The 10926-nt window shown below is 25.5% G+C and overlaps 1 protein-coding gene across 1 annotated transcript; it reads left to right on the top strand.

The window, feature by feature from the left end:
• The first annotated feature begins 240 nt into the window (after nucleotides 1-240).
• On the top strand, nucleotides 241-10108 carry LOC117178754 (40S ribosomal protein S6). Its single transcript, XM_033370196.1, has 5 exons — nucleotides 241-334; nucleotides 747-951; nucleotides 2933-3078; nucleotides 6987-7187; nucleotides 9867-10108. The coding sequence occupies exons 1-5, from the start codon at nucleotides 329-331 to the stop codon at nucleotides 10062-10064; spliced, it is 756 nt and encodes a 251-aa protein (XP_033226087.1). The 5' UTR covers nucleotides 241-328; the 3' UTR covers nucleotides 10065-10108.
• The last annotated feature ends 818 nt before the right edge of the window (nucleotides 10109-10926 follow it).

Here is a 10926-nt window from a genome sequence, read left to right on the forward strand (position 1 = left end):
TCTTTTGTCAAATCTTTATAAATCAGCGAAATATTAAAAATATTGTTTAAATATTTGTAAGATTTCTTGAATCTTTGGCAATATAAATTTCACACCTGAATTTATTATTTACCACTTATTGTTCATTTATTATTATTTGTAACTACTTATTTATTCTAATTATGAACATTGTTTTTAATACCCAATTTGAATTGTGCGCCAAAATGCAACAAATGAGCGCGCTGTCCTAGCCTAACGTGACCAAACGCAAGCGCTCCTCGAGGTTCATCCCCGAACCTCGAATTCTTTTTGCTTTGCTCAGCTTTGCTCGTGCCAACAGTTTGTCACGATGAAGGTAATAATCGCAAAATATTAACGGAATCCATGAATCTTTTTAAAAATAAAAATAACCTTCAAAATCTAGAAATTCCAAAGAATGTATCTGTGTTAATATGAATTTTCTATTTTGCTCACGTCGCGAAAACAACCCGTGTAACCGGTCACGTCTCTCACGACTTTGATCTTGTGTTTCTAGCAATGTTACTAATAATTTGTGTAAAGTTACTCTTGGGTTTTTGTTTTCCAAAATTAATCTACTCGATCATTTAATTTAAATAATTATTTTCAATCTAATCGTGCAAAAAAATGTGTCGGAAACATAACCTCAAAATATTTTTCTTGGGCAGTTAAATTACGAGGAGTGTTAAGTATTTGTGAATTTCTTCATGGTAAGCATTAAATGATAATTGTATGGCGTTCGATTTTAGTTGAACGTGTCATACCCGGCGACGGGATGTCAAAAATTGTTGGAAATCTCCGACGAGCACAAGCTCAGAGTTTTCTACGAAAAACGTATGGGCGCCGAAATCGAAGCTGATTCCTTGGGAGATGAATGGAAAGGCTACATTGTACGCGTGGCTGGTGGAAACGATAAACAAGGTTTCCCAATGAAACAGGGAATTTTGACCAACGGTAAGCTATAATTTTTTTATTTTCTTAAAAAAAAAACGATTCAAAACGTTTTGAGTTTAGAATGCTTAAATTTTCAAATTTGAAATTTCTGTTTTTTATTAGTATAATTTATTATTTTCCTACTGGGAAAGAAATATAATTATCTTCCCTAAATTACGTTACCAATATGAGGGACTGGGGGGGGGGGGCTTCATTGAAAATACCGTTACGAACTTAGCTAATGTTTAGTAATTATATTGATAATAAATGAAAAAAGTGCAGCCACAATGATTTTGGAAATCACTTTCATGTTGACACCATTTTCCAAAAGAAATTTCCCCTTTTTTTCAATTTTTCGTTCAAATTTATATTTTGGTTAAAAATTCTGCTGTTTGGTTGAGAATTTACATATTTTGATGAAAATACAATTATTTGGTTAAAAACTTTTTTTTGTCAAAAATTAAACAAACTGGTTGAAAGTAGACCTACATTCTTGAAAATGTATTTTTTTAGTGGAAAATTAACATTTTTTTAAAGTGAAACTTTAATTATATTTATAGTTTTAAAAAATTGTTATTTGACAATTTATCTATTATTTTTGTTGATGAAAATTCATTTCTTTCGTTCGAAATTCGACTATTTTTTTGAAAAATCGTTTTTTTTTTATTGTATTCAATTGTTGTTTTTGATTAAAGTTAAAATCTAAGAATGGAAATTTTAACCATTCTTTTTCAACTGAAAATGTAACTATTCCATTTTTGGTTGCACTTTTTAATTGAAAATTGATCTTTTATATTTGAAATTGCAACTATTTGGTTGAAAATTCATGTATTTTGTTGAGGATTCAACTATTTTCTTAAAAATTCCTTTCTGGTCCCATTTCACTGTTTTAAAATTAGTTTTTTTTTCTTTTGTTGAAATTTAATTTTTAAAGTCTAAATTTATCTTCCATTTTTTGTTGAAACCTTTATTTTTCGAAAATTCAACTATTTTGGTAAAAAAAAATTAAGTACTTGATTAAAAATTCATCTATTTATTTGAAAAATGTTTAGACTGGTGAAAAATTCGGCTCTTGGAAAATTCATGCATTTTGTTGAAATTTATCTTGTTGAACAGAAAATTAATTTGCCTTTTTTTTTAAATCATTCTTTGTGCTGACTACAACTATTTTGGTCAAAGTTTGTGTTTTTAGTTGACTTCTACCTATTGAAATTTTTTTTTTAAATTTATTTACTTTATAAAACTGAAAATTTAACTTCCATTTTTGGTTAAAAATTCGTCTCTCGATTAAAACCTACATTACTGTAGTGATTTTGTTGAGTTGTCTTTTCTGTTTGAAGATTTAACTGTTTTTTGAAAAATCATGTATTCTCTTTAAAATTCGTCATTTTGGGTTTAAAAATTCATCTTTTAAAAAAATATATTAGTGGATGTGGATTGAACTATTTGGTTACAAACGCGTTGTTTTAGTCCAATTTAACTGTTACAAAATTTAATGATTTGATTAAACATGAAATTATTTATTTGAAAAATTAATCATTTGGTAGAAAGTTTGTTAAAAGTCTGTGTTTTCTAGTCGACTTGAGCCTGCTGAAAATTGTTTCTTTTTTTTTTTTTTTTGAAAATTATTTTTATATAGCTGAAAATTTAAATATTCTATTTTTGGCTGAAACTTATCTCTCTTGATTAAAAATTACCTCACTGTTGAAAATTCAGCTTTTTAGGTTTAAAGTGCAACTATTTTGTTGAGTCATCTTTTTTGGGTCGAAAATTTAACATTTTTTTTTTGTTTAAATTCGTTCTATTAGATTGAAAATTCATACATCATGAAATGTGAAATATTCAATCTTTCATTGAGAATTCATCATTTTTGTTTGTGAACTGAACTATGCTTGGTTAAAAATTCAACTTTATTTGTTATAAATTTAATTATTTTGTTGAAAATTCAAACTATTTTTTGTAAGCCTTCACCTTGTGGTTGAAACTAATTTTTTGTTTACAGGCCGTGTTCGTCTTTTATTGTCGAAAGGACACTCTTGCTATAGGCCAAGACGTACCGGAGAGCGTAAACGCAAATCCGTGCGTGGTTGCATTGTGGATGCCAATCTTTCGGTTTTGGCTCTTGTTATCGTCAAAAAAGGAGAGCAGGTGAATGATTATTTTTGTTTTTTCAGTAATTGAGACCATTTATATATATTTTTTGTTATTTGTGCGACTTAAAATCCATGCGTTAAATAAAAAATTTCCTCAAGTATTCGTTTCTGAGAAAATAATATCACATGGTAAAGGAATCTTCGTTCTTTTGATTTGGGTATCTGTGTGAACTTTACACATTTTCTCAGTGTACGGACGAGACATTTCAACTTTTTTAACAAATACTTTTTGTATTTTATTTTGGCTGAAGTCTGCTATTTTGTTTTTGTTTAAGACTTCATCTCTTTTGGTTAAATATGAACTATTTTGTTGATATATTAATTATTTTGTTCAAAATTCTACTATTTTGATAAAAACTCATCTTTTTTGTAGAACATTCGTCTTTTTTTAGAGTAAAGTTATCTTTGTGAAAAATTCATCTTTCTTGATTAAAAATCTAATTTTATATTTTTTGTTTGATAATTTGACTATTTTGTTGAAAATTCACCTTAATTAGTTGAAAATTGACATATTTGACAAAAAATCCAACTATTTTCTTAAAAATTTGATTATTTTCTTATAATTTTAATTATTTTGTTAAAAGTTCAACTGTGTTGTTAAAAAGACACCTTTATTAGTCGAAAATTCAATGTTTCTTGATAGAAGTTCAATCTTTCTTGGTTAAAAATCTAATTTTATATTTTTTTTGTTTCAAAATTTGGTTGAAAATTCACATATTTGGCAAAAAAATCAGACTCTATTCTTTAAAATTTAATTATATTCTTACAAATTTAAATATTTTCTTAAAAATTCAACTATTTTGTTAAAAATAAACCTTTCTTTAGTCGAAAATTCAATGCTTCTTGATAGAAGTTCAATCTTTTTTGTTTGAAAACTTAAATTTTGGATTGAAAATTATCTTTTCGGGTTGAAAATTGAACTTTTTGATCTTCTAAAAGTACCTAAGACACCTTTTTTTTGAAAATTTCACCATTTGGTTGAAAATTCATCTTTTTATCTTAAAAATTCAACTATTTTGATTAAAATTCCACTATTTTCCTTTAGCCATCTTTTTTGGTTAAAAATTAACTTTTCTAGTTGAAAATTCAACTTTCATAGTTTAGTTTATTAGTCTCAAAAATTTTTTGTTTTTTGCTGATAAATTAAATTATTTGTTTGTAAATGTAACTTTTTTGTTAGGTAGTCCTCTTTTTTCGAAAATTAAACTTGAAGAAAATTCGTCTTTTTGGATTTAAATGTTTTGGTAAGTGAAGATGGCTGAAAATTCATCTTGGTTAAGAATTAAATTTTTATTTTTTGTCAAAAATACTGCTTTTCGGATTGAAAATGCAGCTGTCTTTGGTCGTATTTAAATTTCTTATTTGAAAATTCAATCACTTGGTTAACAATTTATTTTTTTACTTTAAAAATTAAACTGTTTGGTTGCAATTTAAAAAATATTTATTTGGAAATCTAATTTTTTGATTGAAAATTTAACTGTTTTGTTAAAAAGTCCACTTTTTTTGTTAAAAATGAACTTCTCAGTTTTAAAATGGAACTTTCTTGGAAAGTTTATTACAGATTTTTTTTACATCCATCGATATTTGTTGGAAAATTCTGCTGCTTGGTTTAAATTTAACGATTTAGTTAGAAGGTCGTCTTCTTTTGTCAAAAATTCAATTGTTTTTTTGGAATATTGGTATTTTTAAAAGTAAAATTTATCCTTTACAAGTAAAAATTCATCTTTTTTGTTTATAAGTTATCTTTTTTGGTTAAATATGAACTTTTTGGCTTGAAAATTCAACTCATTCCGTTTAGAGTTTAAAGACTTCTAAAAAAAAATCAAAATTTCGACTTGAAACGTATCAGTACTTGAGACCATTTATATTTTTTTTATTTATGTGGCTTGAAATCCATGCATTAAATAAAAATTTCCTCAAGTATTTGATTCTGAGAAAATAATATCGCATGGAAAAGAAACCTTCGTTCTTTTGATTTGAGTATCTGTGTATCTGTTTTGGTTAAAAATGAACTTTTCGGATTGAAAATTGAACTTTCTTGTTTAATTTATTAGTCGTCTAAAAAATTCGTCGATTTTTGCTGATAAATGAAACCCTTTTTTTTTGCAAATTTAAGTTTTTTTTTGTTGAATAGTCCTCTTTTTTCGAAAATTAAACTAGAATAAAATTCGTCTATTTGTATTTAAATTTTTGAATGAGTGAAAATGGCTAAAAATTTTTTGTCAAAAAGGCTGTTTTTCAGATTGAAAATGCAGCTGTCTTTGCTTGAAGTTAAATTTTTTTATTTGAAAATTCGACCACTTGGTTAAAAATTTATATATTTGTTTGGAAATGTAATTATTTTGTGAAAAAGTCAAGATTCTTAGTTAAAAATGAATTTTGTTGGGTTGAACATTGAACTTTCTTAAAAAGTTTATTAAAACTTTCTCAAAAAATCTTTTTTTAGTTGGGAAATTTATCTATATTTGGTGGAAAATGCCGCGGCTTTCGGTTAAAATTGAATCATTTTTGCCTGAAAATTCGATTGCTCGGTTGACATTTAACTATTTTGTTGAAAAGGTAATTATTTTGTTAAAGTTACGATTTAGTTAGAAAGAAATCTTCTGTCGAAAACTCTATTTTTTTGTAGAATATTTGTATTTTTTTGACATAAAATTATTCCTTTACAAGTGAAAATTCATCTTTTTGTAGAAAAGTCACCTTTCTTGGCATAATATGATCTTTTCGGCTTGAAAATTCAAACACTTCTAAAAAAATCAAATTTTCGGTTTGGAAATTCAACTTTCTCCGTTTATAGTTTAAAGTCTTCTAAAAAAAATGTTTTTTTTTCTTGAAAATTTAACTACATATTTGGTAAAAAAAAACATAAATATTTTCTTGAAAATTTAATTAATTTGTTAAAAATTAACTATTTTCTTAGAGTCGTATTTTTCGTCGAATTTAATTAATTCGTTGAAAATGCAATTGTTTTTGGTGGAAATTTAATCTTTTCCTTTTAAAAATTCATCATTTCGATGAAAATTTATCTTTGTAGGTTAAAAAATCAATTGTTTGGTTAAGAGTTTAATTTTGTTGTTGAAAATTCATTTCTTCCTTGGAAATTAACTTCCTTGTTAAAAATTCTTTTTCTGGTCTAAATGTAAAATTTTTTCTGAAACATTTAATTTTTAGCTTGAAAACTCGACTCTTTTGATGAAAATTCAACTCTTGGTCGAAAATAAATCTTTTTCGGTTTAAAATCCAAATATTTTGTTCAATGTTTTTATTTTTTTTTTTTTTTCAAATAATTTTTCCCCCTATTTTTGTAAAAAGTCACCCTGTTTTCCCTATTTTTAAAGCATTTACGGGTGTGAAGCTTTTTTTTCTTGAAAATTTAACTGCATATTTGGTTTAAAAAACTCAAATATTTTGTTGAAAATTTAATTCATTCGTTAGAAATGAACTATTTTGTTAGAAAGACATATTTTTCGTAAAATTTAATTATTTCTTAGAAAATGCAATTGTTTTTGATAGAAATTTAATCCTTTTCTTTTAAAAGTTCACCATTTGGATGAAAATTTATCTTTGTGGGTTAAAAAAATCAATTGTTTGGTTAAGAATTCAATTTTTTGTTGAAAATTAACTTTCTTGTTAAAAATTATTTTCTGGTGTAAATGTAAACTATTTTCTGAAAAATTAATTTTTTTTAGCTTGAAAACTCGACTCTTTTGATGAAAATTCAACTCTTGGTCGAAAATAAATCATTTTTGGTTGAAAATCCAACTATTTTGTTAAAAAAAAATTTTTCTACAAAGTATTTGTTCATCTATTTTCGTATAAAGTCATCCTTTTTTGAAAGCATTTGCGGATGTGAAGTCTGTAATTAGGAATTACTATAATAAAAATGAATACATAAATTTTCAGGAGATCCCTGGATTGACCGACAATAACATTCCACGTCGCCTTGGTCCGAAGAGAGCCAGCAAGATCCGAAAGCTCTTTAATCTCACCAAACAGGACGATGTTCGTCGGTTTGTGGTGAAGCGCCCGATCCAGAAGGAGGGAAAGAAGGAGCGCTTCAAGGCCCCCAAAATTCAACGATTGATCACCCCACAGACATTACAGGTATGGAAAATTTCTTTTGTTTTCTTAATAAATTCAATTTTTATTGAAAGTTTAACTCAGAAATGAACGAAATTGACCAATAATTTACCGTTTTACCATTCGCAAACCAGAAATCTTTCGTTCAAAACTAATTTTTTAATTAAATCCTATAAATATTTTCACGTGATTTAACGAAAAAAAAAAAAAATGGAAATTTTGTAATAAGGACATTAATTGATGAAATTCTCTGCGAAAAAAGGTCTTTTAAATCTGCAGGGATTCAAATGTGTTCCTTTTTTTTACAGAAAATTTTCAAAAGGAATATTTCAAATTTATTTTAAAAAATCTCAAAAGAAATTGATAATCAGGGCTTCTAAATCGGGAATTTTTATATGTCTGGAAAAACCTGTAAATCGGGGAATTTTTTCGAAAGCGTGCTTTATTTTTGTTTTAGTTGCAATCTGAATTTGAATAACAATGATTTTTCATTTATAAAAGTAGCTTTATATATTTTATTTAACAATTTTGTCGAAAATGCTTTATTTCTTTTTTTGGTTATAAATTTGTTTTTTTTTTTCACTGAAAATTTTTCTATTCTATTTTTTTTTTGTAAATTGATCATTTTGAGATGAAAATTTAAGTTGCTGGTTCAAAATTAATGTATTTTGTTAATAATTCGCTATTTTCGACATAAAATTAATGTTGTTTTTTTTAAAATTATATTTAATCATTTGAATTGAAAATTCGTTTTTTATTTGGTTGACAATCAATTTTGATTCCTGAAAATGTAACTATTCCAGTTGAAACTTCAACTATTTTGTTGAAATCTTGTTAATTTTTAAAAATATTTTTTTAACTTAAAATGTATCTTTTCCAACTGAATATTCCATAATTTCAGTTAAAAATTCAGCTCTAAATTCTTCATTTTGGGTTTTTATTTTTTAGCGTAGATTTTTAATTTAAAGAATTTTAAAGCTCAGTCTTTGAAGGCTTACGCAATTAAAAATTAAAAACGTTTGAAGTTGAAAAAATTTGATAAACAGTGTTACTTTATAAGTTTTAAATATAAATAGATAAATAAATCATTTTTTTTATGAATCTGTACTTTAAGTATTAAAAATTGAACAATAATTTATTTGAAAAAACTTTCCTAAATTCGTTCAAAACTTAAAAATTTCCGGATTCTTACTCTTTCAATTCGAAAGTCTTAGTCATTAAAAAAATGTAAAGGTGTGATTGAAACTTTATAAACTACTTTCAACTTAAAAACAACTTAATAATAAACATATATTAATAATTTAAAGGTTTTTATTGAATTAAAAATATTGTTTCAGTCTAAGTGATTCAATTTTTAACCCATTTAATTTGAAAATTTTTAATTATGAAAAAAGAATAATTATTTAATATTTAGCAATATTTGATTGTTAATTTAATACGAGTAAATTGAAGTCAAATATTTAAAAGCAAACAATTTCAAAATTAATTTTTTGGCTTTGAATTTGTTAAAATTTCGAAAAACTTTTAACGTTAAAATTGTTATTGTTCTATTTAAAAAAATTTTAATTTGCAGTTGAATATTTATGTAGAAATAATAATTGCACCCTTATTATTTGTAGAAAAAATTTGAGTAATTTTTAGAGATATTTAGAAGTTTTGAAAAGATTCGAAATTAATTTGAAACTTAATATGAGGTCAGGTAATTTAAACGAAGTGTGTGAAATTTTTTTCAGAATTCTAAACATGTTTAAAAATGAATAGAATTTTCACTAATATTTTTTGAAAATGCTGCAATTTTTTTAATCCTTAAAATCTTTCAGGTTCTTTTTTTTTATTATTTGGAATCTTTTTAAAACTTTTAAATATCCCTTTAAAATTTTCCACCAAAATAAGTATTCAATTAATTTTAAAAGTTATTTAGAAGTTCTGAAATAATTTTAAATTGAAAAAAATTTTAACTTTTTCTAGATTTCTGAAGATTTTGAAATCAAATTTTAAAGCTTTTAAAAGATGCTTGTACGTGGATTTATATTTTTGGAACTTGATCAAAATTTTGAACTATAATTGATGAATGTTCAAAATTCTGGATTTTGCAGTGTAACTGAATTTCTTTAAAATTGTTCAATTGTAAAGTGTTAGTACCTTCCAGTTTATACGTGTATGTTATTGAGCATTAATTAACAAAAATTTTGAATTAAAAAACTTTTAATCTTCAATTTTTAAAGTTTAATTCAAGAGTTTCACTTTGAATGCCTTAATTTTTTGATGACTTTAAATGGATAAATGTTTATAATAGAGTTTGATTAAAAAAATTTTATTGAACGGGAAAAATGTTTGCGAATCGGGGGAAAAAAACGAGAATATTTGTTCTACAATTAAAACTGCCACCCTGAAATTCTCCGCCTGAAACACTTTCTTTTCGATGTAGCTTTATTTTTAGTTCTTCATACTTCACAAACAAAATCGTAAAAACAATTGTATGCTAAAATTAAAATGCATCTTTAAAATCGTACCTACTCTTTCTAGTTCTGATTTTTTCCACCAGATGACGTATCACAGTTTAATCATTCCCAAAAGTGCTATAAAAAATTATACCTTGAGAAATCTGAGATATCTGAAAAAAGCTGTAATTGTCAGGGAATTTTTTTTACAGGATCTGAGTAGACACTCTGATAATGATAAATTAAAATTAAAATTTTACAGAGGAAGAGACACAGGATTGCACTGAAGAAGCGTCGTTGTTTGGCTCGTAAAGAACAAGCCGCTGAGTATGCAAAACTTCTAGCTCAGCGACAGAAGGAAGCGAAAGCAAGACGCCAAGAGGAATTGAAGCGAAGGCGTAGCGCATCGATTCGCGATTCCAAGTCTTCTAGCCAATCGGCGCCAGTTGCAAAGAAATAAACACCCGTTATATGTAAAACTGAATAAACCGGTTTTATAACTAATTTTTGCCCGGTATTTTTTATTTCTCTTAATTCTAATTTAGGCTGGACCGGGAAACCGGGAAATGACAGTGAATTTATTTTTTGACAGGGAATTTAAAATTTTTTTTTTTTTAATAATTAGTTTTAGATTTTTATTTTTAAGCGTACATTTTTAATTTAAAGAATTTCGAAATTGTAGACTTGAAAACAGAAACATTTGAAAATTAAGAGTCTGAAATTCAGGCATATATTTTAATTTAAAGAATTTTAAAATGCAGGTTTAAAGGTTAAAAAAATAAAAATTAGATTATATTTTTTTTTTTATATAAAAAACAAGAATGGCCGTCGGACTGGAAAACCGAGAATTTTCAGAAGAAAAATCTGCCCAAGTTCGATTTTAACCTTTTTTAAAATAATTTAAGTGCAGTTTTGAGGATTTAAACAATTAAAAATTAAAAGCATTTAATGTTGAAAATTCTTGATAAAAAAAAGTTTTATTTTATCAACTCTAAATATAAATAAATAAATTATTTTTAAAAAGGATCTGCACTCTTAAGTATAGAAATCATTTATTCCGATAATTTTATTTTTAAATAATTTTTTAATGATTTATCACTAATATATTTTTAATTCAGAGTTTCAGGTATTCCTTTATATTAAATTTAATTAATAAATTTTAATATATTATTTTTATTAATTTTTTCAGCTTTTAAAAAATGTAAACGTGCGTTTTACTATTTTCAACTTAAGGGCATGTGACACAGCTAAATACCTATATTACCGACCACAGTTTTTCAGTTCACTGAATGTTTTTTTGAACCTGAGAACTTTTTTTGTAA

This window comes from Belonocnema kinseyi, chromosome 8 (genome assembly GCF_010883055.1).
Source record: "Belonocnema kinseyi isolate 2016_QV_RU_SX_M_011 chromosome 8, B_treatae_v1, whole genome shotgun sequence".
In the NCBI taxonomy this organism is placed as follows: Eukaryota; Metazoa; Arthropoda; class Insecta; order Hymenoptera; family Cynipidae; genus Belonocnema; species Belonocnema kinseyi.

What these genes read in the sequence shown, in the direction of transcription:
- LOC117178754 (XM_033370196.1), top strand. An exon ending in ACAGGGAATTTTGACCAACG is followed by an intron (nt 952 to 2,932) that starts GTAAGCTATAAT and finishes TTTTGTTTACAG; the next exon opens with GCCGTGTTCGTCTTTTATTG. An exon ending in TCACCCCACAGACATTACAG is followed by an intron (nt 7,188 to 9,866) that starts GTATGGAAAATT and finishes AAAATTTTACAG; the next exon opens with AGGAAGAGACACAGGATTGC.